This window comes from Pongo pygmaeus, chromosome 16, assembly GCF_028885625.2.
Source record: "Pongo pygmaeus isolate AG05252 chromosome 16, NHGRI_mPonPyg2-v2.0_pri, whole genome shotgun sequence".
NCBI lineage: Eukaryota > Metazoa > Chordata > Mammalia > Primates > Hominidae > Pongo > Pongo pygmaeus.
Genome location: NC_072389.2, coordinates 96,670,011 through 96,697,528, shown reverse-complemented (window position 1 = coordinate 96,697,528; position 27,518 = coordinate 96,670,011). Strand labels below are relative to the sequence as shown.

General features: G+C 46.7%; 1 protein-coding gene across 4 annotated transcripts; it reads left to right on the top strand.

Moving 5' to 3' along the window:
* Nucleotides 1-3,286: 3,286 nt before the first annotated feature.
* VPS33B (VPS33B late endosome and lysosome associated) lies at nucleotides 3,287-27,041 on the top strand. Of its 4 annotated transcripts, XM_054451628.2 has the most exons (23): nucleotides 3,287-3,755; nucleotides 8,029-8,109; nucleotides 8,851-8,912; nucleotides 11,330-11,379; nucleotides 11,877-11,944; nucleotides 15,897-15,942; nucleotides 17,801-17,895; nucleotides 18,196-18,300; nucleotides 18,718-18,814; nucleotides 19,038-19,115; nucleotides 19,322-19,395; nucleotides 19,683-19,769; nucleotides 19,958-20,048; nucleotides 20,287-20,361; nucleotides 20,622-20,686; nucleotides 20,810-20,864; nucleotides 22,602-22,648; nucleotides 23,545-23,677; nucleotides 24,261-24,334; nucleotides 25,126-25,227; nucleotides 25,742-25,817; nucleotides 25,924-26,040; nucleotides 26,661-27,041. In XM_054451628.2, the coding sequence occupies exons 1-23, from the start codon at nucleotides 3,660-3,662 to the stop codon at nucleotides 26,738-26,740; spliced, it is 1,854 nt and encodes a 617-aa protein (XP_054307603.1). In that variant the 5' UTR covers nucleotides 3,287-3,659; the 3' UTR covers nucleotides 26,741-27,041. The 4 variants fall into 4 exon arrangements, with proteins under 4 accessions (XP_054307603.1, XP_063509056.1, XP_063509057.1 ...); XM_063652986.1 differs by having other exon boundaries at nucleotides 3,299-3,755; nucleotides 25,924-27,041; XM_063652988.1 differs by lacking the exon at nucleotides 8,851-8,912 and having other exon boundaries at nucleotides 3,738-3,755; nucleotides 25,924-27,041.
* Nucleotides 27,042-27,518: the final 477 nt, after the last annotated feature.

The window sequence follows — 27,518 nt, the reverse complement described above, 5'->3', positions numbered from 1 at the left end:
AATTGTAATATAACTATGCAAGTGTTTATTAAAAGAACACAAACTGAAAAAGTTATGGGATTAAAAAAAGTAATGGGATTAAAAAAGTTATGAGATGTTCTGCATGGTGGTTCACGCCTGTAATCCCAGCAATTTGGGAGGCCGAGGCGGGCAGATCACGAGGTCAGGAGGTCAACACCATCCTGGCTAACACGGTGAAACCCCGTCTCTGCTAAAAATACAAAAAATTAGCCGGGCATGGTGGCACACCCCTGTAGTCCCAGCTACTTGGGAGGCTCAGGCAGGAGAATTGCTTGAACCCAGAAGGTGGAGGTTGCAGTGAGCCGAGATCACACCACTGCACTCCAGCCTCGGCAACAGAGTGAGACTCCGTCTCAAAAAAAAAAAAAAAAAAAAGTTATGGGATTAAAAAAAAAGTTACATTATGGGATAAAAAATGTTATTTAAAAAGGCTGTGGAAAAAAGTTGTGGAAAAATTTATGAAAAAAAAATTATTCCAAAAAAAGTTTTATGAAAAGCTATGGGATTAAAAAAAAAAGTCATGTGATAAAAATCAAATAAATAAAAGCAGGCCACTGTCAGCAAAACCTGGAGAAGTGTCTAATGGGGGAGACAGGTGCAGATGAGATGAAGATCACTCTCATCCAAAAGCAGGGAACTAGGCCCAGCATGGTGGCTCACTCCTGTAAGCCCAGTATTTTGGGAGGCCGAGGTGAGCGGATCACCTGAGGTCAGGAGTTCGAAACCACCCTGGCCAACATGATGAAACCCTATCTCTACTAAAAATACAAAAAATTAGCTGGGCATGGTGGTGCGTGCCTGTAGTCCCAGCTACTCAGGAGGCTGAGGCGGGAGAATTGCTTGAACCTGGGAGGTGGAGGTTGTAGTGAGCCCAGATCGCACCACTGCACTCCAGCCTGGGTGACAGAGCAAGACTCCATCTCAAAGAAAAAAAAAAAGTTATGGAAAAAACTTACAAAGAAAAAGTTATGGGATAAAAAAAGTCATGGGATAAAAATAAAAATAAGGCTGGGCACGGTGGCTCACGCCTGTAAGCCCAGCACTTTGGGAGGTTGAGGCAGGTGGATCACCTGAGGTCAGGATTCGAGACCAGCCTGGCCAACATGGAGAAACCTCATCTCTACCAAAACTACAAAAATTAGCTGGGAGTGCTGGCGCATGCCTGTAACTCCAGCTGCTCCAGAGACTGAGGCAGGAGAATCACATAAACCTGGGAGGGGGAGGTTGCAGTTAGCCAAGATAGCACCACTGCCCTTCAGCCTGGGCAACAGAGTGAGACTCCGGGGGGGGAAAGCAGGAGTGTAATGTAATGCTTCACTCATCTTCTTTAAGCGGCAGTGGGAGTAAATCCCACCACTTTAGGGCAACCTCCATCTCCCATTGCAGCCAAGATTCAATCTAAGGGGGTTAGTGGGAAGAAAGGCTCAGCATAAAATACCATACGAGCTCTCAAAGCCAAGTGTGAGCACAGCGTGTTTTTTGTTTTTTGCTTAACCTTGTATTATACAGCTTTTCAAACGTAGAAACGTAGGGAGAAGTTCAGCAAAGTGGTATGTGCCTGTATTCCAGCTATCTGGGGGGCTGAGGTGGGAGGATCACTTGAGCCCAGGAGCTCAAAGCTGCTGTGAGCTATGACTACGCCTCTGCACTCCAACCTGGGCAACACAGCAACACTCCATCTCTAAATAAAGAAGTAGAATACTAAAATGCAATAAACCCCCATGTACCCATCAGCTTTAACAATTAACAAATGGCCAATCATTTTTTAATTTTTTTATAGACATGGGGTCTTGCTATGTTGCCTAGGCTGGTCTTGAACTCCTGGGCTCAAGCAATCCACCTGCCTCGGTCTGGGATTACAGGTGTGAGCCACCATGCCTGGCCCAATCTTTTTCCTGAGTGTTCCTACATCTCCCCCTGGGTTATTTTAAAGCAAATCCCAAACATATTTTAGTATTTTTTTTTATTTTTTAAGAGACAGATCGGGCCAGGCATGGTGGCTCGCGCCTACAATCCCAGCACTCAGAGACTGAGGCGGGAAGATCACCTGAGGTCACGAGTTCGAGACCAGCCTGACCAACATGGAGAAACTCTGTCTCTACTAAAAATACAAAATTAGCCGGGTGCGTGGCACATGCCTGTAATCCCAGCTACTCAGGAGGCTGCAGCAGGAGAATCGCTTGAACCTGGGAGGTGGAGGTTGCAGTGAGCTGAGATCGTGCCATTGCACTCCAGCCTGGGCAACAAGAGCGAAACTCCATCTCAAAAAAAAGAGACAGATCGTGTCACTGCACTCCAGCCTGGGTGATAGATAAAGCCAGACCTTGTCTCAAAAAAAAAAAAAAAAAGAAAAGAAAAGAAATGGTGTCTCACTCTGTTGCCCAGGCTGGGGTTCAGCCTGGCCAACATAGTGAAACCCCGTCTCTACCAAAAATACAAAAATTAGCCGGGCATGGTGGCAGTCGCCTGTAATCCCAGTCTACTCGGGAGACTGAGGCAGGAGAATCGCTTGAACCTGGGGCGGCGGGGGGGTTGTGGCGCGGAGCTTGCAGTGAGCCGAGCTCCTCCACTAGGCAAAAGGGCGAGACTCTGTCAGGAAAAAGAAGAAAAGAAAAGAAATACAATACCCGAAAAGTTTTAGTAATTCCTTAAATCAGTTATCTTTGAATTATTATCCAAAAAAGATCCACACATTGAAACATTTTGTTGATACATCTCTTAAATCTCTTTTATTCTTAAGTGTTTTCCCCTCCCACATTTCCCACTTTGTCATTTTTTTGAAGAAGACAGATCATTTGTCCCATATAATTTCCTACATTTTGGATATGGTTGATTTCATACCTTCGATGTCTTAACATATTCCTGCTAATCTCTATATAGCCTATAAACTGGTAGTTAGATCTTGAGGCTTGATTAGGTTCAATTTTTGGCAATAGGTGATGCTCTGTATTTCCTATGCATCTCACCAGGAAATGATATGATGGTATGATTGATCAGAGTTGAGGTATTGTTAGCTAGCCTGATGCATCCGTTATGTCTTTTTTTTTTTTTTTAGGCAAGGTCTAGCTTTGTTGCCCAGGCTGGGGTGCAGTAGCGCGATCGCAGTTCACTGCAACCTCCGCTTCCCTGACTCGAGCGATTCTCCCACCTCAGCCTCTTGAGTGCTGCGACCCCAGGCGCCGCCACCTAATTAATAGACGCGTTGCCTCCGTTTTTTAAATGTCCCTTTCAGGACGCCGTCCCCTTCCTGGTACGCGAAGCGCTGGGAGCGAAAGGGACTTCCGGGAGATCTAGGAAGTCGCTTCTCTTTCTGGCAGGAGGCGGGGTTCTCCCCGTACGCTGCGGAGTCTCTGCGGGGTGTAGACCGGAATCCTGCTGACGGGCAGAGTGGATCAGGGAGGGAGGGTCGAGACACGGTGGCTGCAGGTCTGAGACAAGGCTGCTCCGAGGTAGTAGCTCTCTTGCCTGGAGGTGGCCATTCATTCCTGGAGTGCTGCTGAGGAGCGAGGGCCCCTCTGGGGTCTCTGGAAGTCGGTGCCCAGGCCTGAAGGATAGCCCCCTTGCGCTTCCCTGGGCTGCGGCCGGCCTTCTCAGAACGAAGGGCGTCCTTCCACCCCACGGCGCAGGTGACCGCTGCCATGGCTTTTCCCCATCGGCCAGACGCCCCTGAGCTGCCTGACTTCTCCATGCTCAAGAGGCTGGCTCGAGATCAGCTCATCTATCTGCTGGAGCAGGTCAGTGCTCGCCTGGCGCCTTTATCGCAGCTACAGTTTAGCACTCATTGGATGCACATTTCTTCCTTGCCGTGCCCCTTTGATCTTGTTCTTGGCCCCTGGTATTGTCCTTGGAGCTTCCCCAGCAGGTGCAGAATGAATCCAGGGAGTAGTAAGAGCTGTTTGGAACCTGGCCAGAGAGTTAATGGAAATCACCCCCCAACCCCGCATACAGGCAAGGGAGACACCATTAGTGCCAGGCATCCCTAGGGACGGAAAGATGGTTAAGACATCTTTGCCATTAGGGATCTTACCACTCCAGTAGGAGCTGTATGAAGCACAAATTATCACACATAGGTGGCAAATGAGTGATAGAGCTAGTGTACCCGAAGAGTTCAGAGTAAGTGATCATTTTTAGCTAGCGTGATGATCTAGGAGCTTCAAGGAGGTGAGTGTGAATAATAAGCATATTTTCTTTGGAGACTAAGCATGCTCCAGGCAGATAGATTGGTAGGAGCAAAGTTGACAAACCAGGGAAAGACAAGGCATGTACAGGGAAGACAGCCATCAGCAGTTACACAGTAGCCACTGAAAAAAATTTTTTTTCCATTTGTGGCATGAGACAATACTTGATGATTCTAATAGTGATGTGTGTGGTGGGGTAAATGGGCAACAAGAAGGCCAGTTAGGAGACCGTAGATCAGACAAGAAATAAAGGCCCACACAAAATTGGTAGCAGTGGGAATGAAGGGAAGTGATGGATTTTTAAGCTATGGTGAAAGAAAACTCGAAGACTTACTGATTGGTTATAAATGTTGAAGGAGAAGCAAAAATGAGTGAGATTTTTAACCTGGGTTATTAGGAAAATAATACTGCTACTGTGATTTGAATGGATTACTTGTGTAATCATTTAGTTATTCATTTTATGTCTGTATTCCTCATTAGATTGGAAGGTGGACAAAGATCATGTTTGTTTTGTTCAACACTACCCAGTGAGTACCTAGCTTAGAGTCAAGCACACACCATGTGCTTAATAAATATTTGTTGTATGAACATTGAATAGAAATGAGAAAAATAATTAGAAAAAGGAACAGGTTTGATGGGGGAAGTTGATTTGTTTGGGTTTGGATGGGGGAAGTTAAGATGCCCGTAAGAAATACAGCTTGTAACATCCAGCAGATAGAAATGTAGAACTGCAGCTCCATTGTGAGGACTGGAAGGAAGATGGATCAAGCTGAGAACTGCAGGGCATCTTGGACCAGATTTTATTTCTATTTTATTTTATTTATTTTTTTGAGACAGAGTCTCACTCCGTTGCCCAGGCTGGTGTGCAGTGGTGCGATCTTGGCTCACTGCAACCTCCACCTCCTGGGTTCAGGCGATTCTTCTGCCTCAGCCTCCCAAGTAGTTGGGATTACAGGCGCATGCTAGCCCACCTGGCTAATTTTTGTATTTTTAGCAGAGACAGGGTTTCACCATGTTGGCCAGGCTGGTCTCAAACTCCTGAGCTCAGGTGATCTGCCCGTCCCGGCCTCCCAAAGTGCTAGGATTATAGGCTTGAGCTACCGCGCCCGGCCTATTTCTCTTTAATACTTAGTGCTTGCACAGTGGCATGCACATAAAAGACTTGCAACAAATGTCTGAAGAATTGAAAAGAGGTGCTAGTTAAAGCCACTAGTTCAGGTGAGATCAAGTAGAGGAGACCAAGGAGAGAAACTTGAGCCCACTGGGTGATTCAGCATGGCCAAAGTGGATTTCCAGGCAATAACGTCCTCTCCTAACTTCTGACTTAATTTTTGTTAATGTGCACTGCTATTCAAGCTTGAAATATCAGAATCATCTTTGCCTCTCCTTCACCCTGATACTTAACTGAACCAGTTGCTGAGTTCCGTGGATACTTCTTTACACATAACTTTTTTATGGTGATTGTAAAATAACACTTGCACATTATAGAAAAGGTAAGAAGATCAAGGAAAGTAAAAAGAAAAAAAAATTACTTACAGTACTACCATAAGTTATAAACACTGTTAACACTGTTAATTTCTTTCAAGTATTAAAAAAAATCTTAGGCTGGGTGTGGTGGCTCATGCCTGTAATCCCAGCACTTTGGGAGGCCGAGGCAGGCAGATCACCTGAGGTTGGGAGTTCGAGACCAGCCTGACCAACATGGAGAAACCCCATCTCTACTAAAAATACAAAATTAGCTGGTCATAGTGGCCCATGCTTGTAATCCCAGCTACTCAAGAGGCTGAGGCAAGAGAATTGCTTGAACCCAGGAGGTGGAGGTTGCGGTGAGCCGAGATCGCGCCATTGCACTCCAGCCTGGGCAACAAGAGCAAAACTCCATCTCAAAAAAAATACATATATATATTACACATTCCATGTATCTCTTAATCTATTTTTGCTCACACCACCACCAGCCTAAATCAGGCCTCTTTCATTGCCACATGCTTGCGCTCCCTGGATGCTTTCATTAACTCCCTAAGTGGACTCCCTGCCTCCTGTTTCTCTGGTCTTCAGATTCCTCTAACATTTCCAGCTGATTGGAATGCTTCAATGCACAGAAGCTTTATTTTTCCCTGTTAATTAGAGGATCAAGGCCACACTCCCCTAAGCTGGCATTTGGAGCCCTTCCTGCTCATTTCTAACCAACTATTTTGGTCTATTTTTCACCATTCACCTACCTCAAGATATCCTACCCTCTGTTGACCATTTTGGGTTTGGGAAACTAAAAAATAAATAAACATTTAAAAAGGCTAAACGTGGTGGCTCACACCTGTAATCCCAGCACTTTGGGAGGCTGAGGCAGGTGGATCACCTGAGGAGGTCAGGGGTTCGAGAACACCCTGGCCAACTTGGCGAAATTCCATGTCTACTAAAAATACAAAAATTAGCCAGGTGTGGTAGCATGCGCCTGTAATCCCAGCTACTCGGGAGGCTGATGCAGGAGAATTGCTTGACCCTGGGAGACAGAGGTTGCAGTGAGCTGAGGTCATGCCACTGCACTCCAGCCTGGGCAACAGAGTAAGACTCTGTCTTTAAAAAAAAAAAAAAAAAAAAAAAACAGCCCAGGAGTGGTAGCTCACGCCTGTAATCCCAGCACTTTGGGAGGCTGAGGCAGGTGGATCACGAGGTCAGGAATTCAAGACCAGCCTGGCCAAGATAGTGAAATGCCATCTCTACTAAAAATACAAAAATTAGCCAGGTGTGGTGGCAGACACCTGTAATCTCAGCTACTCGGGAGGCTGAGGCAGAGAATTGCTTGAATCCGGGAGGCGGAGGTTGCAGTGAGCCGAGATCGCACCACTGTACTCCAGCCTGGGTGTCAGAGGGAGACTCCATCTCAAAAAACAAACAAACAAAACAAAACAACAAATAAGATTTAAAAAAAAGATTTCGTGCCCTCTATACCGTTGACCTTTTGGGCCTGATCGTTCTTTGTGGTGGGGGCTGGCCTGTGCGTTGTTGGATGTCTAGCGGCATCCCTGGTCTCTACCCACGAGATGCCAGTAAAACCCCTAGCCTGAGTCAGATAACCAAAAATGTGTCTGGACATTGCCAAATGTCCCTCGGAGGGCAAAATCGTCCCCTTACCACACAGCCTATGCTCTCTTTCTGATCTTTGCTGGACTGTCCTCTTCATCCATCCATGTCAACACCCTACTCATTTGTGAAGGCCTGGTTGAGAGTAAACTCCCAGTGACTTTCCCCTCCCTGTCACTAACTGTGACCTCTCCTTCCTCTGAACAGACGTTGAGATCGGTGTCAGGAGTGGTGGTGCAGGAATCGTATGACAGGGATTGTGGGGTGGGGGAGTGGAAGGGTGATGGGGTGAGGACTGTCCTGGGTTTGCTAAGTTTTCTGCAGTGAACGTGTGCTATTTTATTTTGTACTTAGGAGAAAAATACAAGGTGGGGTTCTGTTGTGTTTGGCTTTGTTCAGCAGGAGACCAGGGGTGGTTGGGAGCCAGAGTGGAGGAGGCAGCAGAGAAGGGGGGTGAGGTGCAGACCAAGGTCACAGGTGAGCAGAAGGGTTGAGTGACAAGGAGTTAACCTGAGAAGGAAGGTGGGATGTCTTCTTCCCACTGGTACAGAAAACGAGAAGGCAAAATAGGTAAATATACAGAGAAGTGTCAACTGTGGATACAGATAATAAATAAGGTGCCTGGCTAGACGATACTTAGTGCCCTCCCACCTCAGAGACTATGTTTCTATTAGATGGGTGGCTGGGCGACTTCTCAGCTGAGGAAGCTCGTGTGACCTGTGAGTGACCCAACATATTGTGTCTCCTTCAGCTTCCTGGAAAAAAGGATTTATTCATTGAGGCAGATCTCATGAGCCCTTTGGATCGAATTGCCAATGTCTCCATTCTGAAGGTACTATCCCTTTCCCCTGAGGGTCATGCCCCTCTTTGAGCAGTTTTTCTTTTGATGAACAATACAAACTACTGAAGAGTGACTACTCTTGTAGGGCAAGTATAGGGTAGCCTAATTGGGTAGAAAAGGGAGATTGATGCTGTTGTTCGTATTTTTGTGTGTGTTTTTTTGTGAGGGGAGACGGAGTCTCTCTCTGTCACCCAGGCTGGAATACAGTGCAGTGGCACAATCACAGCTCACGGTAGCCTTGACCTCCTGAACTCAGGGGATCCTCCTGCCTCAGCTTCCCAAGTAGCTGGGACCACAGGCATGTGCCACTACACCTGGTTAATTTTTAAATTTAAATTATTATTTATTTTTCTGAGTCTGTTTGCTACAGAATATATATATATACATTTTTTTTTTTTTTTTTTTTTTTTTTGTAGAGATGGAGTCTTGTTATGTTACCCAGGCTGATCTCAAACTCCTGGGTTCAAGTGATCCTCCTCCCTTGGCCTCCCAACGTGCTGGGATTACAGGCATGAGCCACCGCACCTGGCCCACACTGTTTTTATATTGTTTTATTTTAGGTTTTCCTATTGACAGTTTGAGGCAAGTTCAGTGGGATGGTTGTCAGGGGAGCAGTTTGATTCCTAGAATTAGCATAATTAGGAAGCCCTCAAGAAGTCCCCTATCTTCGTATCACACTTTGTGCTTTTCAGGCACTCTTATGTCCATTGTCTTATTGGATTCTCTCTGTAGCAACATGAAGTAGACAAGCTATACAAGGTGGAGAGCAAGCCAGCCCTCAGCTCCAATGAACAGTGAGTGTCTGGGAGAGTCTATCCCTACTCCAAGCTGGAAGAGGTCCCTAGGGGCACATTTGCCTTTCATCTGTCCTTGGCTGAGATATGTGGTTCACCTCCCTGAACTTTACAATCTCATGGCTAGGTTACTCTTCTGTTGTTTTGTTTTGTTTTGTTTTCTGTAGTTTCCTTTCTGTGGTTTCTTGTCCTCTTCCCTCTCTAATTTATATTATAGTCTATAACCAGATTGACTAGTCTTTCAAAATTATTTTCATCGTGCTCTTCTCAAGAACCTGCAAGGCAGCCGGGTGCGGCGGCTCACGCCTGTAATCCCAGCACTTTGGGAGGCCGAGGCGGGCGGATCTTCTGAGGTCAGGAGATAGAGACCAGCCTAGCTAACATGGTGAAACCCCATCTCTACTAAAAATACGAAAATTAGCCAGGTGTGGTGGCGTGTGCCTGTAATCCCAGCTACTCAGGAGGCTGAGCCAGGCGAATCGCTTGAACCTGAGAGGCGATGAGTTGCAGTGAGCCAAGGTCGCGCCACTGCACTCCAGTCTGGGTGACAGAGCAAGACTCCATCTCAAAAAAAAAAAAAAAAAAAAAGAATCTCTAAGGCCTCTTATTACTTGCTGAAGATTGTCCACATTATTTGTCATAGACTTCAAGGCTGTCTGCAGCATGGCCTCCCACATTACCTTTCCAGCCTTGTCTCTCGTGTGTCCCCTTCAAGCCTCTGTTGACATGTGCTTCCACCCACCTCTCAGCTCTGTGCCTTCACCCTTTTCATCACTCCATTCGCTCTGCCTGAAATTCTGTCCTGTCCTCACTGCTCCTATAAAGAATGTCCATCCTTCAGAGCCCAGCCACCTCCTCCATGAAGCTCTCTGTTGCCCTTCCAGTCCAGGGTGATTTTCTCCTCTGGATTTCCATGGCATTTTGTATTTGTCCTGTTTGCTCGGCATGTAGTCATGTACAGCTGTTGTCTTGATTTTAAAGTATTTCTGAAACTTAATTAATGTACATGCTTTCTTAGAAGAAAAAATTCTCCTGGATACCTGGAGAATATATCCATGTACCCCAGTTTGAAAAACATTATTTTCTATTACTTTCTTATATTTAAATTTTTTTAATTAAATTTATTTATTTTCAGAGACAGGGTCTCACTCTGTTGCACAGGCTGGAGTGCAGTGGTGCAGTCATAGCCCACTGCAGCCTTGAGCTCCTGGGCTCAAGGGATCCTCCTACCTCAGTCTCCTGAGTAACTGGGATTACAAGTGTGCAGCACTGCATCTGCCTATAGTTTTATTTTATTTTATTTTTTTGAGTAGGAGTCTAACTCTGTCATCCAGGTTGGAGTGCAGTGGCGGGATCTCAGCTCACTGCAACCTCCGCCTCCCAGGTTCAAGCAATTCTCCTTCCTCAGCCTCCCAAGTAGCTGTGATTACAGGCGCCTGCCACCATGCCCAGCTAATTTTTGTATTTTTAGTAGAGATGGGTTTTCTCTATATTGGCCAGGCTGGTCTTGAACTCTTGACCTCAGGTGATCTGCCCTCCTTGGCCTCCTAAAATGCTGGGATTATAGGCATGCACCACCTCGCCAGGCCTTATAGTTCTTTTATTTTACCATTATTATTATTATTATTATTTTGAGACAGAGTTTAGCTCTTGTCATCCAGGCTGGAGAGCAATGGCATGATCTAGGCTCACTGCAACCTCTGCCTCCCGGGTTCAAGCGATTCTCCTGCCTCAGCCTCCTGAGTAGCTGGGATTACAGGCATGCGCCACCACACCCAGTCAATTTTTGTATTTTTAGTAGAGACGGGGTTTCACCATGTTGGCCGGGCTGGTCTCAAACTCCTGACCTCAGGTAATCCACCTGCCTCTGCCTCCCAAAGTGCTGGGATTACAGGTGTGAGCCACCGCTCCCCGCCTACTATTATTATTTTTAATAGAGATGAGGTCTCACCGTGTTGCTGAGGCTAGTTTCGAACTCCTGAGCTCAAGCAATCTTCCCACCTTGGCTTCCCAGAGTGGTAAGATTACAGGTGTGAGCCACCACACCCCGCCTTTAACTGACAAATAATAATTGTATATTTTTATGGGATATTCTTGTATTGTTTTTCAGCACTGATTGTTAATATACTCCATATATGCATCTTTTTTTGCCCACTGGATTGTAAATTATTTGAGAACAGGAACTTTTGGGTCCACCATAGGGCCAGTAACGTACCCAGCTCATCACATTATACCCATTATGTTGAGAGGTATCTTCTGTGGTTGGTATATGGTAGAGCAAGAGAATGGCATAGCTTTGGCTAGGATGAGACCTGTAGGGCAAATGGCAAAAGAGTTGGTATCGTTTCAGTTTCTTCTAAGTTGCTATCCAACTTGATAATTTTTCTTCACTGTTTTTTTTTCTTTCTCTCACATAGATTGTGCTTCTTGGTCAGACCCCGCATCAAGAATATGCGATACATTGCCAGTGAGTGTGCCATGGTACTATGTGTAACTGTGGGAAAGGGTTGGCAAAATCTAAGGGCCTTGGCCATAAGGACCCTCTAATAAGAAAATAATTGTTTGAGTTGGCCGTAGCACTTGTGGAGGATGTCTGCTTCCTTGCTTCTTTTTTTTTTGAGACAGAGTTTCACTCTTGTTGCCCAGTCTGGAGTGCAATAGCACGATCTCGGCTCACTGCAACCTCCGCCTCCCGGGTTCAAGCGATTCTCCTGCCTTAGCCTCCCAAATAGCTGGAATTACAGGTGCCCACCACCAGACCGGGCTAATTTTTTGTATTTTTAGTAGAGACGGAGTTTCACCATGTTGGCCAGGCTGGTCGCAAACTCCTGACCTCAGGTGATCCACCTTCCTCGGCCTCCCAAGTGCTGGGATTACAGGCGTGAACCACTATGCCCGGCAGCTTCCCTTTCTAGCATAACAGATGGCCCATGACTTGCTGGGCTGCATTCCTTCTCTCTGTAGGTCTTGTCAATGCTGACAAATTGTCTGGCCGAACTCGCAAATACAAAGTGATCTTCAGCCCTCAAAAGGTGAGTTTGGATCCTGGAGGAAGTGGGATAAGGTAGAACAGGACTGAGGACCGGGCAGGGGTAAGGGGCCAACAGCACTACCTCCCTGTCTCAGTTCGTTTTCTGTTGCTGTAACAGAATACCTGAGACTAGGTAATTTATAATGAACAGAAATTTATTTAGCTCATGGTCTGGGGAGGTAGTGAAATCCAAGAGTGTGGGGCTGGCATCTGGCAAGGGTCATCCCATGGCGGAAGGGTAGAAGGTGGAAGCCAGCACATGAGACCAAGAGGCACCCAGGGGCTGGACTCGCCTTATAGCAACCCACTCCTGCCATAAGGACATTAATCCATTCATGAGGACTCCTCCCTTATGACCCAATCACCTGTTATTAGGCTGCACCTCCCAACACTGTTGCCCTGGGGATTCAGTTTCCAACAGATGAACTTTTGGGAGACACGTTCAAACCGTAGCACTCCGTCAAAGCAAATTATGTGTGATTGAACCAAATACCTGTCACTAACGTATCCTCAATTCATTAACATATCCTCATTTGTTTAGCAGAGGGTCTGTCATCATACTGTCCCAAATAAAGTATTGTGGAATTGTGCGAAGAGGCCTCTATGTAGATTTTTTTAAATGAAAAGCTTCACGCTGCGAGAACCTGCTCTGTATCCCTAACACAAACTCTAGTATAGTAATGGTGCACAATGTTACGGCTTTCCAATGACTTTCTCCCTGTATCCCTTTAATAATAAATATGATAAATCATCACCCTCCCTCCTCCCATCCCCTATGCTTATAGGGATGTGGCTGGGCTGCCTCTGGGTTACTAGAACCATGCCATCATATATTGGAAAAGCCTTTTCTTGCATAGGAAAGGAACCTTAGAGACTGTTTTACTCCACCCCAACTTTGAGCAGCTGAGGGAACTCAAGCCCATGCTCACACAGTGAGTTAGCATAGCCAGACTAGAGCTCTTCCATCTTTAACTCAATAATTGCAGTACGTATTTGGAGGTCCATCATAGTCTGTCCATTTCTTGATTCCATTGAGCTCCGCTCTCACCTCCATATCAGCTACGTGCATCCTCAATCCCAGTGATTGGGAGGAATGACGTTCCAGGCCTTTACCTTGCCAACCATAGGCCTATAAAGCTACAGCAAGTAGTGCATGCATACTTAGAGAAGGTAGAAGCTAGACTAGGAAGAGCAGGGATTTATTCCTTTTCAATCTTTCTAACAAAATTCTAGAGAAAATAGAGGCAGTAACTAAGGACTGAAGCCTCTGAAACCAGGCTGTCTGGATAAAATCCGCCCTCAGCCTTATTATCTGTGTGGCCTTGGGTTAGGTATTGAGCTGCTCCGTGTCTCGGTTTTCTCATCTGGAAGATAGAATTGATAATAGTACTTATCTCTTAATTTAAGTGAGATGACTTTGAGTCTCTGTTGAAATAAGAAATCAAGTGGGACCCTAGGCTTATGTTGTTTTATCACTTCTCTAAAAGGAATAAGAGGAAAGAGCCAGTGACCTTCCTTTGAATGTCACCTGAAGATTGATAGCACAATCTTACAAATATTTATCTTAGGATAATATGCTTAGGAATACAAACATGTGAAGTATTATTACCAGGGCAAGAAATTATTGAGTAGGACAATCACTCAGAATTATAGGTACTTTTGAGTGTTACTAAAGGAGTCATGGCAATAATTTCTAGTTATTGGACTCTTACAAAACCTTTTTTTTTTTTTTTTTTTCAAATTACGCTTCCAAGGACAGCTTTGGTGTTTTGTTTTGTTTTGTTTTGCTTTGTTTTGTTTTGTTTTGTTTTTGGAGACAGTGCATTGCTCTGTCACCCAGACTGGAGTGCAGTGCCGCAATCTTGGCTCAATGCAACCTCCGCCTCCCAGGTTCAAGCAATTCTCCTGCCTCAGCCTCCCGAGTAGCTGGAACTACAGATGTGCACCACCGTGCCTGGCTAATTTTTTGTATTTTTAATAGAGGTGGGGTTTTGCCATATTGCCCAAGCTGGTCTCGAACTCCTGAGCTCAGGCAATCCGCCCATCACTGCCTCCCAAAGTGCTAGGATTACAGGCATAAGCCACTGCGTCTGGCCAAGGACAGATTTGTATTAACAGGGAATAATCCTACAAGTTAAAATAATCCTACAAGCCTCTATATTACACAGAAAAACAAAATTGGTATTTTTATGAGTGTTCTCCACTTAACACCTTATCTAATCGAATTCTTTGACCTAATTTTATAAGAGGAGGCATCTCTCTCTCTTCTTTGAGACTCCTTTGTTAATTATGAAGATTGGCAGTTTTCAGACCTGGCTCTGGAATTCCATTACTTAGCATTAAAAGCCAAAAGCAGGCCCGAAGATTTCGGTTTTCCTGGCAGAAATGAGTGAGGGAGGAATAGGATTCTTCTGTGTAACAGTAAAATAAGGAGCACGTAGCATTGATCTACATCTCACAGAGCTAGCATGAAGATGAAGACAAGTGATTCTTGTAAAACACTAAGAACAATACCTAATCCATTTTAAGGGCTTACAACATTAGCTGTTAATAATGTCATCTCATTATCAGATGTGAGTGCCCTCAGCATTCTTTCTCATTACTTTCAAATATTCACCCTTTCCCCACTTACCTCAAGGAGGAAGAGATCATGGCCTTTTCCCTTCTAAGGTGAGCCGTCCCATGCCAGTTCTTGACCCCATTTCTGCTTTCCTTCTCCATTATCTTGCTTTATCAGGTAGAATTTCTCTTCTGCCTTCACCCATGTCTATCCCTTCTAAACAATGTCCCCCATTTCATCTCTTCTTATCAGGGCTCCTCCTCCTTTCATGGCCAGGCTTCTGTGAAGAATGTTCTACTGTCCCTGCTTCTGCTTCCTCATCTCCACCTTCATCATTTCATCCAGTCTCCCTCAGGTCTCCGATGTCAAATCCACTGGTGTCTATTTACTGTTAATCCTACTTAACTTCCCTGGCATTTGACACTGTTGCCCACCCTTCCTTGCAACTCTCACCTTTCCTGCCTTGACTGTTGCTGTTTTCTCCTGCCCCTGCCTCTCTGAGTATTCTTTCTCAGTCTTCTCTGCCAGGTCCTGTACTCTGGCCCCCTTTCATCTTGTGTTCCCTAGAGTCCTGTCCTTAGCTCTCCTCTGCGTGTTCTTTTCTCTTGGACAGACGATCTACTTTATTTATTTATTTGAGACAGGGCCTCACTCTGTTGCCCAGGCTGGAGTGCAGTGGCACAATCTCGGCTCACTGCAGCCTTGACCTCCTGGGCTCAAGTGATCCTCCCACCTCAGCCTCCTGAGTAGCTGGGACTACAGGCACACACCACCATGCCCGGCTAATTTTTTGCATTGTTTTGTAGAGATGGGGTGTCACTATGTTTCCCAGACTGGTCTAGAACTTCTGGGCTCAAGCGATTCACCTGCCTCGGCCTTCCAAAGTTCTGGGATTATAGGAGTGAGCCACTGCACCCAGCCACATCATCCACTTTAAATACAGTGTATATGCTACTTAATCCCAAGTCCTTGTCTGTGTCTCCCGAGGTCCCGTGGGCATGTCCTAAACAGAACTCACTCTCCCTTGTACAGATCTTTTCCTCCCATCTGCTCCTCCACAATTTCCAGAGCACCTCATGCCGTTGCTCTCATCTCTGTCTGTACAACTTACCTTTTGAAGACAGCTGAACTCCTTCTCCTTTGTAAAGCTCTTCCATTCTCTCAGGGAGTTAAGAAGCAATTTACTCAAACATAAATTAAATGGATGAGAAAGAACTGAAGTGCTGGGCTGAATGATTCTAATGGTCCTTTCTAGATCTTAAGAGTCTGGGTTCTCTTGTCTTTCACTGGGTTCAGTAATTATTGTCCTCATCAGTGACCATAGAGGAACTCCAGAGAAATGGAGAGAACAGAGAAGAAGGTGGTTACTAATCAATTTCCTTTTCTCTTTCAGTTTTATGCGTGTGAGATGGTGCTTGAGGAAGAGGGAATCTATGGAGGTGAGAGGAGATGAATGTGAGTGGAAAGGGAGAGAGAACATACAGAAGAAAAAACCGTTGTTGTTCTCCAGCCCCCCTCCCCGCCCCTCCACCAGCTCCTTCTTTTCCTGGTCTTATTCCTGTTAGTGTAGCAGGAGGAGAGGTTCCTGAGAATGGGAATGGGACTAGGACCACGAATTAGAACACTACTGGGGGCTGGGCGCGGTGGCTCATGCCTGTAATCCCAGGACTTTGGGAGGCCAAGGGGGTGGATCACCTGAGGTCAGGAGTTCAAGTCCAGCCTGGGCAACATGGTGAAACCCCATCTCTACTAAAAATACAATAATTAGCTGGGCGTGATGGTGCACACCTGTAATCCCAGCTACTCGGGAGGCTGAGGCAAGAGAATTGCTTGAACCCGGGAGGCAGACGTTGCAGTGAGCTGAGATCACGCCATTGCACTCCAGCCTGGGCAACAAGAGTGAGACTCAGAGAAAGGAAGAAAGAAAGAAAGAGGAGAGAGAGATAGAGAAAGAATAGAAAAGAAAAGAAAGAGAGAGAGAGGGAGGGAGGGAAAAGAAAGGATAAGAAAAGAACACTACTGGGGTAGTGTGAAAGGAACACCAGGGCTTAGAGTTGGAAATGACCAGCCACTCTTTTTTCACCTTCCAAGGCTCCGACAGGAAAAACTGGGCCTCCCCTCTGTGTATTCCTCACGCTATTCTCCACACAACCCAAACCTGATCACAGCCCTCCCTGCTGGAAATAGCAGCCGCTCAATATAAAGCCCAGAATCCCCAACATGCCTCCTATCCCTTGCACAGTCTGGCCCCTCCTGTCCCGTTAGCCTCATCGTGTGCTGCTTCCTTCTCCTGACTCGCCACCCTCCAGCCAGAGGGACTTTACCCATGCTTTTCCAGGTACCCAGAATGTTCTCCACCCTACAGCTTTTTGCCTTCCCGAGTCTTACCCAAATTCTAAGCTTAATTTTCTCTTCTTGAGGGAAGTCTTTCCTATACCCCCAGTTGTGGTTACATCCCTTTAATATATGTGCTTACAGCTTGCTGTTTGACCTCTTTGGAGCACAACCGTGATTTAATAGTTTGTGTCATAATTTGTCTGGTGTGTCTCCCTCACTAGACTGTAAGCTCCAGAAGGTTGGGAGCCTGTCCATTTTGCTCACTGCTGTATCTCTGGTGTTCATACAGTCCTACATGTAGGCAGCTTTCAGTAAATATTTGCTGAATAATGAATGAGTGAGCCAGGCATGGTGGCTTACACCTGTAATCCCAACACTTTGGGAGGCCAAGGCGGGCGGATCAGCAGAGGTCAGAAGTTTGAGACAAGCCTGGCCAACATGGCAAAACCCCATCTCTGCCAAAAATACAAAAATTAATTGGGCATGGTGACGTGCACCTGTAATCCCAGCTACTTGGGAGGCTGAGGCAGGAGAATTGCTTGAACCCAGGAGGCGGAGGTTGCAGTGAGCCGAGTTCGCACCATTGTACTCCAGCCTGGATAACAAGAGCTAAACTTCGTCTCTAAATAAATAAATAAATAAATAATGAGTGAATGAATGAATGAATGAGTGAATGTTTTCTCGGCACTTTTGGTCAGCCCTCTAGTAAAAACCCTCCACTTAACACATTGTATTACAGGCTGCTGTGGACATGTCTCCTTTCCCTATCAGACTGTGAGCTCCTTAAGGGCAGGGACTGTGTCTTATTCTTCTTTGAGCGTCCACTGCTTAATGCAGTACTGGCATGTGGCAGGCACTCAAATATTTGTTGCAGGCACTCAAATATTTGTGGCGGACCTTCCCTCTTAACGTGGAGCTAAGTACCTTCTGCAGGGAGGCTGATGCTCTCTGTCTCCACAGATGTGAGCTGTGATGAATGGGCCTTCTCTTTGCTGCCTCTTGATGTGGATCTGCTGAGCATGGAACTACCAGAATTTTTCAGGGATTACTTTCTGGTAAATGCAGAGGCCCTTGTGTCTTGGTATCAGGGGATGGGGACAAATGTGGGATGCAGAGGGCTAGAAATACCAATGTAACCTTTGACCGACTCAACTAATTTATCACAAGTGATAGTGATGTAGTGATTGAGTGCTACAGCTTGGTCTCTGTGGGACTTCCTGTGGAGCCAATGAAAATGAACCTTTCAAGCATCCCCCAGACCCTGCCACCCTGCTCCAGGGCTTCTAGGGCTAGCCACTTTCCAGGTGATCCTGTTGGGTTGATTCATATCTTTGTGGCTTGTGTGGTCCCTGCAGGAAGGAGATCAGCGTTGGATCAACACTGTAGCTCAGGCCTTACACCTTCTCAGCACTCTCTATGGACCCTTTCCAAACTGCTATGGAATTGGCAGATGCGCCAAGGTAAGAGCACTAGCAGTACTGTTGTCCCGGCAGACCCTGTTTTCCCTGTTCCGTACCCACCTGGGGTTATCCAAGGGCATCTGTGATATGAGGTGTATTCTTTGCTTTCATTGTTCTGCAATAGATCCTCAGAGAGGAGAATTTGTGTGGCTAAGAGAGAAGCAAAAACCAGGATCTCCTGGGTAGCATTCCTAAATCTCTTTTTATTTTGGGGACAGAGTAACACATCTTCTCATCAGTATGAAGAGTGTTGGGGAAGGATAGACACAGATGGGAGTAGATAGGGCTATATTGTAAATAATTAGCTCCTGTCTCGGGGACAAGAGGAGGTATCACGTGGAAAGGGTTGACTTCTGTAGGTATGGGGCTGCAGTAGGGACCTGGACACAAGACTGAGAATGTCTTGGGCCCTGGCAGATGGCATATGAATTGTGGAGGAACCTGGAGGAGGAGGAGGATGGCGAAACCAAGAGCCGAAGGCCAGAGATTGGACATATCTTTCTCTTGGACAGAGGTAAATTATGCCCAGCACTCCTGTCATCTTTCAGCCCTAGAAGACATGGGAATATGGAAAGCGTGGTGGCAAAGTTAAAATCCTAAAGTTAGGGCTGTGAATCCCAGCTTTGAGGAGCGTGGGCCCTTGGCCCTATGGAGAGTATCAAAACTGCCCTTGGACATGCTGTGTAGAAGCATGAAGGGTCAGGGAGAACCTTCATGGTCAGGGATCTCTGTTTCAGATGTGGACTTCGTGACAGCACTTTGCTCCCAAGTGGTTTACGAGGGCCTGGTAGATGACACCTTCCGCATCAAGTGTGGTAAGTGCTATGGTCCCCTGCATCTTGGCAAGATGGACGGGTCATCAGCCTTGGCACCTCCCACATGGGGCAGGGCTTGTGGGAGAGACCCAGACCCTGAATGAACTGCTGGCTTCCAAACAGTTTGAGGACCTTTATGGCAGTTCAGGGAATGGTAGGAAAAGTCCTCATTGGAGATCCTAATAGCTGTCCCTCTGCTCTCAAAGGGAGTGTCGACTTTGGCCCAGAAGTCACATCCTCTGACAAGAGCCTGAAGGTGCTACTCAATGCCGAGGACAAGGTGAGGGTGTGGGTGCTAGCAATGGGCCCACCTAGGGCCACTGCTTATACCAGGCTGTGGGCCCCAGCTCTGAGAGGGGAGGCTGAGTCTGTGGGAGAGAGGGTTTTCCCACCAGTTCAGAGCATATCCTAGAACACGGAGTAGGCATTCGATATGGAATTACGGATCCCAGCTCAGCTTTCTTTGTATTTCTTCCAGAACACCTGAGTACCCTTCCTGTACTGTCATTCTACTGCTAAGTTATGGTTCTGACAGAATAAGCTGTTCTTGTCTTACTGTCCTCACAGGTGTTTAATGAGATTCGGAACGAGCACTTCTCCAATGTCTTTGGCTTCTTGAGCCAGAAGGCCCGGAACTTGCAGGCCCAGTATGATGTGAGGCTCCAAGCCCTGGTACTCTGTTTTGTTCCCTCAGTGGCTTCCCAAGGCTGCTACCCTTGGGCTCCCCTTCTAATACTATGACAGGTTCCCTGTCCTTTCTCATGGATGGATGGCAACTGAGGGAGGGTGGTGGTTTCTCGTGTCTGAGGTTTGGGGGTTCACCTTTGGGAATTTTCCCACAGCGCCGGAGAGGCATGGACATTAAGCAGATGAAGAATTTCGTGTCCCAGGAGCTCAAGGGCCTGAAACAGGAGCACCGCCTGCTGAGTCTCCGTAGGTTTCAGCTTGAGGGGCGTGAGGGGAAGTGACTGTGTCCCTCTGGGGAAAGCTCCAGAGGACCATTACTCCCGAGGAGGAGATCCCTGTTCATCTGACGCATATGGTCTTATTTGGTGTCAAGTGGGAAGAAGTGCTTTTGGATTTTGCCTTAGGAGGTTTTTATTTTTCTGGACAATAAAGGAACATCTTTCTAGAACCAGGAATATGTCAGCTCCCTTTGTCCAACCTGCAGATATTGGGGCCTGTGAATCCATCATGAAGAAGAAAACCAAGCAGGATTTCCAGGAGCTAATCAAGACTGAGCATGGTAACTGCCGCAGCCTTGCCTTGCTACTGCCCACACTTCTACTTCCCCAGCTCCCAGCCCCGTCCCACCCTTAAAAGATGTTCTCTGGCACTTTCCAGCTGACACTGGCTATGTGGAATGCTGGTTCCTGCTAGAAGTCCTGGGGGTCCCTTAACCCATCCCAAGGATGGAGAAAGAGATAGGGAGACAGACATCTGTTAGCATAGATGGCAACAGCTGAGCTGGCCCCCAGTAACAGGCTCTCCTCTGATTACTCACAGCACTGCTAGAGGGGTTCAACATCCGGGAGAGCACCAGCTACATTGAGGAACACATAGACCGGCAGGTGCGCAGGTGGAGGGCTGGGGGTGCCGAGAATGGCGTTTAGAGGTGGGGTCGGCCTTAAGCAGAAGGAAAAGAACACATGTTGTCAAGCTTCAGTTCTCCTTGATTCTTTCTTCCTATGCAGGTGTCACCTATAGAAAGCCTGCGCCTCATGTGCCTTTTGTCCATCACTGAGAATGGTGAGCCCAAAAGACTGAAGATGAGAATGTCAGACTGAGAAACTATGGCTTAGGGACAGAAGAAGTGATTTTGAAAGGCTAAGGCAAATGTCTTAGCAAACAGAATGTTTCCCTGTAGTTTAATGGATTCTTTTTTGTTTGGGGTGAATTATCACCAGGACACAGGATAATTTATTGCTTTAGCCCTAAGCGGGACCACATCCAGGCCACCCTAGAGCCCTGTCATATCTTAGGACTGCAGGGGTGTAGAGCTGAGTGGCATTTCTCTCATCACTCCATCTGTCCTTATTTTCAATAAGATAAAGATACATTCCAGGAAAAAGGGACAGCAAGTTAATTTCATGAACATTTATTTTTTTTATTTATTTTTTTGAGACAGAGTCTCGCTCTGTCACCCATGCTGGAGTACAGTGGTGCGATCTCGGCTTACCACAACCCCCACCTCCTGGGTTCAAGTGATTCTCCTGCCTCAGCCTCCTGAGTAGCTGGGATTACAGGCGTGCACAACCACGCCCAGCTAGTTTTCATGAACATTTCTAAAATTCCAGATTGTGCAACCTTCATGGCAACTTGTTTTTACTGTTGAAGTCTTCCAGTTGGTGAATATTCTTGAAGGTTGTCTTCTTTTTCTTTTTCTTCCTTTTTTTTTTTTTTTAAGATAGAGTCTTGCTCTGTTGCCTAGGCTGGAGTGCAGTGGCACCATCTCGGCTCACTGCAACCTCCACCTCCCAGGTTGAAGCGATTTCTCACCTCAGCCTCTCGAGTAGCTGTGACTACAGATGCACGCTATCATACCCAGCTAATTTTTGTATTTTTAATAGAGACGGGGTTTTGTTATGTTGGACAGGCGGGTCTAGAACTCCCAACCTCAGGTGATCCACCTGCCTCGGCTTCCCTAAGTTCTGGGATTACAGGAGTGAGCTACTGTGCCCGGCCGAAGGTTGCTTTCTATCCAGAGAAGTATTTTGCTTATTCTAAATCTCATTTACTGTAGTTAGAATCCCAGTTATTGTTACCTCTATGGAGAAAAACATATAAGACCGTGCTTTTGGAACTCATTTGAACACTTTTCCCATTCTCAATAGTTGTGAAGCAGTTCCTAGTAGAACTGCCCCTTAGCCAGAAAGAAATGCATGAGTCTGCCAGGTGCGGTGGCTCACGCCTGTAATCCCAGCACTTTGGGAGGCCAAGGCAGGTGGATCTCGAGATCAGGAGTTGGAGACCAGCCTGACCAACATGGTGAAACCCTGTCTCTACTAAAAATATAAAAATTAGCTAGGTGTGGTGGCGCATGCCTGTAATCCCAGCTACTCAGGAGGCTGAGGCAGGAGAATGGCTTGAACCTGGGAGGCGGAGATTGCAGTGAGCCAGGATGGCGCCACTGCACTCCCACCTGGGTGACAGAGCAAGACTCCATCGCTAAATAAATAAATGCATGAGTCATCACTTTCCTCCCTCCTGCTGCATCCTCCCCACATCCCACTACGATCACCGTTAGTTCCAGTGTCCCCTCCTCAGCACCCTTATGTTTCACAGCTCTTCTTGGGAGCTCCCAGACCGAGGCTTTATCTTTCAATAAGCAAGCTTAAATTTAGAACCAACTGTATACTCTGCAGGGTTAACATTTACTGAATCCTTCCTCCTGAAGAAGGTATTCGTTGCTGGTTGATCTGTACGTTTTAGGGTGCCTCTGCCGGCCTCTTTCTCATGCACCTGTCTTATTTTCTTCATTCTTAGGTTTGATCCCCAAGGATTACCGATCTCTGAAAACACAGTATCTGCAGGTAAGGCCTGCAGAATGTATTCTTGAGGGAACTTGATGGAGGGTAGTTATTGGGCATTTTTGAAAGAGGCAAGAGAAGTGGCCCCTTTCCTGCCTCCATTACCCTCCTGTTTCCATTCAGGCCTCCCTCTTAGAGCTACTAGGGAGAGTCACCTTTCAGCACGCCTCTCTGCCCTCTACCCTTGTTTCACCCCACACACTGACGGCGCATGGCCAGTGCTGAGAATTTAAACATTTCAGTGCTGGCCCCAGTGGTGAGTTCTTACTCCTGGGAGTCCCCCTCATTTTAGCACCATGTGAGGCATTGATTCAGCTTTCCTTCTTGGTACTTCTCAAGTCTTACTTCATCCAGGAAGCCTTTCCCATACATCCATGGGTCTCTAAAGTCTCATGCTGCTTTTTATTCTTCTTTGTTTGGTGTTTATTTCTTTTCTTTTCTTTTTTTATTTCGAGATGATGTCTCGCTCTGTCGCCCAAGCTGGAGTGCAGTGGCGCGATCTCGGCTCACTGCAACCTCTGCCTCCCAGGTTCAAGCATTTCTCTGCCTCAGCCTCCTGAGGAGCTGAGACTACAGGCACGAGCCACCATGCCCAGCTAATTTTTGTATTTTTGGTAGAGACGGGGTTTCACCATGTTGGCCAGGCTGGTCTCAAACTCCTGACCTCAAGTGATCTGCCTGCCTTGGCCTCCCAAACCCAAAGTGCTGGGATTACAGGCATGAGCCACCGCTCCCAGCCCTGTTTGGTTATTTCTGATGTGAAAATTTATCTCAACAAAGTGTGAGCTCCTTCACACTGCAGCAGAGGCTTCATAGTCCTTCTGCTCAACTCTGTAGTACCTGACAGTGCTAGATGCTCTTTGGACACTCAGTAAATAGTTTAATTGCATCTTCTTCAGAGCTATGGCCCTGAGCACCTGCTAACCTTCTCCAATCTGCGAAGAGCTGGGCTCCTAACGGAGCAGGCCCCCGGGGACACCCTCACAGCCGTGGAGAGTAAAGTGAGCAAGCTGGTGACCGACAAGGCTGCAGGTAAGCAGGGAGCACAAGTGACCCCTGCTCCAGCTGTTGTCCTGACTTCTCTCAACAGGCAGCATGCTGGGAGGGACAGAATGAATTGGAGAAGGTGGACTGATTCCTTCCTATTAATGTCATTACTATTATTACTAACACTTCTGCTAGTAAGAGCGGTTTCCACATAGTGAACACTTACCATGTGCTGAACCCCTTAGTTTCTCATTTAATCTCACAAAGACTCTATGAGGTAAATTTTCTCATCATTTTATGATGAAACCGAGGCTTAGAGAATTAAGTGATTTGTCCAAGGTCCCTTAGTTAGTAAGTTAGGTCGGTTTAACTCCAAAGCACATACCAATAAACTCGGGTTACCCCGTGGATTGCATTTAGTAGAGAGCTGGTACCCTATAGGAGGGGGAAGACTGTGGGTGGGGAGAAGGGTGGGGAGTATCTTGATTAGTTCCAGGGAATTGTAGTTGGACAGCTTCCGAGAGTTTTTGGATGTGATTGGTGCTGTCGTGTCCTGAATGGTGTTATCTGTGGCAATGTCATGAATCCATAGGCCTTAGGTGAAACCTGACACAGATTTCTTCCCCAGGAAAGATTACTGATGCCTTCAGTTCTCTGGCCAAGAGGAGCAATTTTCGTGCCATCAGCAAAAAGCTGAATTTGGTATGTGGAACAGGGATGGTTAGGGGAGACGGTGGGTTCATTCCATTGTGGAGTACTTTTTTTTTTTTTTTTTTGAGATAGAGTCTTGCTCTGTTGCCCAGGCTGGAATGCAGTGGCACAATCTCAGCTCACTGCAACCTCTGCCTCCCAGGTTCAAGTGATTCTCCTGCCTCAGCCTCCCAAGGGATTACAGGCATGGGCCACCATGCCCAGCTAATTTTTGTATTTTTAGTAGAGACAAGGTTTCCCCATGTTGGCCAGGCTGATCTTGAACTTCTGACCCCAGGTGATCTGCCCACCTCGGCCTCCCAAAGTGCTGGGATTACAGGCATGAGCCACTGCGCCCAGCCCATTGTGGAGTACTTTGAATCCACAGACACCTTTTTGTCATTTCTTGTGTATAAAGATTCTTTTGTTTGGTAGTCTTACAGCATGGCAGATTCATTCATTTAATCAACATGTAACAAGCACCTGCCAATGCCAGAGAATATTCTAAGTGCTGCTTCAGTGACAACCATATCCTATGTCACTTAAGGGCAGGGAAAGGAGAACCCATCCCTCCATCCCCTTCACGTTATTCAATAATGGCGCATGGGAACTCATTCTAGAGAACTGGCAGTTACTGAACAGAAACTGCCATCTTCCATTATGGATTCTCTTCTCAGGGCTATTGCTGGTTCTCCCTTTAGTTGAAATAAGAATTGTTCTTTGGGCTATGCCACTTTATCTGACCCTTTAAAGGGTTGGGAGCTGAGCTGTCACTTGCCTAATGAAGTCCCTTTGTCTTATAGATCCCACGTGTGGATGGCGAGTATGATCTGAAAGTACCCCGAGACATGGCTTACGTCTTCAGTGGTGCTTATGTGCCCCTGAGCTGCCGAATCATTGAGCAGGTGAGAGCATGTTACTCTTGCTCCCATTCATATTTCACTCTCTCTGCTTTCTCTTGGTCCCTGGCCTGTCTCAACCTTTTTTTTTTTCTTTGAGAGATGGAGTCTTGCTCTGTCACCCAGGCTGGAGTGCAGTGGCGCGATCTTGGCTCACTGCAACCTCCGCCTCCCGGATTCAAGTGATTCTGCTGCCTCAGCTTCCCAAGTAGCTGGGACTACAGGCATGTGCCACTGCACCCAGCTAATTTTTGTATTTTTAGTAGAGATGGGGTTTCATATAGACGGGGCCAACTATATGTTGGCCAGGCTGGTCTCGAACTCCTGACCACAGGTGATCCCCCTGCTTCAAACTCCTAAAGTGTTGGAATTATAGGCGTGAGCCACCACACCTGGCCCTGTCTCAACTTTTTGCTACTTGAGTAATGAGCAAGAAATGTGACAGTCTGGCTGCTGTGCCCTTCCTTTCCTAAGCCTGATATTGTCTGTAGCCTTAAAAACAGTGCTTACACCTTCCCAGGTGCTAGAGCGGCGAAGCTGGCAGGGCCTTGATGAGGTGGTACGGCTGCTCAACTGCAGTGACTTTGCATTCACAGGTATGTGGCATTAACAGTGGGGTAGGCTGGCAGTGAGAGGTGGGCTGGATGCACCACTCACAACTAGCATGTCAGGGAAGAGCTGAATCTGATCTGATCCTCACAGATATGACTAAGGAAGACAAGGCTTCTAGTGAGTCCCTGCGCCTCATCTTGGTGGTGTTCTTGGGTGGTTGTACATTCTCTGAGATCTCAGCCCTCCGGTTCCTGGGCAGAGAGAAAGGTAAGAGAGAGCAGAAAGGTGAGAATTGGCCTGCATTGTATCTGGGTAACAAAGTGTCAGCTGGGCGCAGTGGTTCACGCCTGTAATCTCAGCACTTCGGGAGGCGGCGGCAAGCAGATCACCTGAGGTCAGGAGTTCGAGACTAGCCTGACCAACATGGTGAAACCCCATCTCTACGAAAAATACAAAAATTAGCCAGGCATGGTGGCAGGTGCCTGTAATGCTAACTACTCGGGAAGCTGAGGCAGGAGAATTGCTTGAACCCAGGAGGTGGAGGTTGCAGTGAGCTGAGATTGCGCCATTGCACTCCAGCCTGGGCAACAATAGCAAAACTCCATCTCAAGAAAAAAAAAAAAAACATGCAAAGTGTCCTGCACAGGAATATTTTTCTCCTGGCCTCAGAGTACAACTTGCCATAGCCTTACCGTGGGCTGCCACAGCACGGAGCCCAGTTATACCAGTTGTAGAAAGCAGTGGTGCCCAAGAGCATGGCACTCACGTCTCTGTCTATAAACTAGTGCTCTGATCCCATGGGGACTGTGGAACTGGAGGGGCTCTATGGTTACTGTTGGGGCCTAAGATCTGTGCTGTCTCTTCTGCTGCTGCATTTGACTCCTTAGGCTACAGGTTCATTTTCCTGACGACAGCAGTCACAAACAGCGCTCGCCTTATGGAGGCCATGAGTGAGGTGAAAGCCTGATGTTTTTCCCGGCCAGTGTTGACACATTCCCTGAACACATTCCTCAGCGAGAAGCAGGCATCTGGCACCCAGCTGCTATAACCATGTGTCCACCAACTACCTGCTAAGAGCCGGGAGCATGGAACATGTTGGGATTTAGAGAACATATCTGAGAAAAGAGTTCACTTCCTGCTCCCAGGATATTTCTCTTTTCTGTTTATGAAGTACAACCCATGCTGCTAAGATACGAGCAGGAAGAGGTATCCTTTGCTAAATCCTGTTTGAATATCATTGTAAATAAAGCCTCTGCTCTCAGATGTAATATGTTTGTCATTCTGGACACGCATTTCCATCTTTATTAGTGAAAGCCCATTGGAGCTTTCTACAGGGGCTACCTATGCTTCTTGGCCTGGACTTGTAGTGGCTCCAGGCCTGGTCTGGTTCTTCCCTGTAAAAATCACTCAACCACTCTGTACCTGAGTTTCCTCAACCATAAAATGAGGGGGATGGCTGAGGTGACCAGCAAGCACGTTTTCAGTTCTAAAATGTTGTGATTCATTACATTTTTGAGAAAATGACTTTGTTGTTTTAACTTAAGGAGGCACTTCAATTTTAAGCGTTTTGTTTCTTATTGCAGAATGAAAGATTGTGTGCCATTAGAGCCATTTCAGGCATCAGCAAACAGTGCTCCTATAAATGTGCCAGCACCCTCCTCATTGCTGATACTAGTAGCCTTTCTCTCTGTCTCTTTACCTTTTAAAAATGATGAAATATAGGCCAGCTGCTATGGCTCATGCCT

Coding starts and splice junctions, on each gene's coding strand:
- VPS33B (XM_063652986.1), top strand. CDS start 3,660: ATGGCTTTTCCCCATCGGCCAGACGCCCCTGAGCTGCCTGACTTCTCC. Junction 11,380..11,876: donor GAATATGCGATACATTGCCA/GTGAGTGTGCCA, acceptor TTCTCTCTGTAG/GTCTTGTCAATGCTGACAAA. Junction 19,116..19,321: donor CACCTTCCGCATCAAGTGTG/GTAAGTGCTATG, acceptor CTGCTCTCAAAG/GGAGTGTCGACTTTGGCCCA.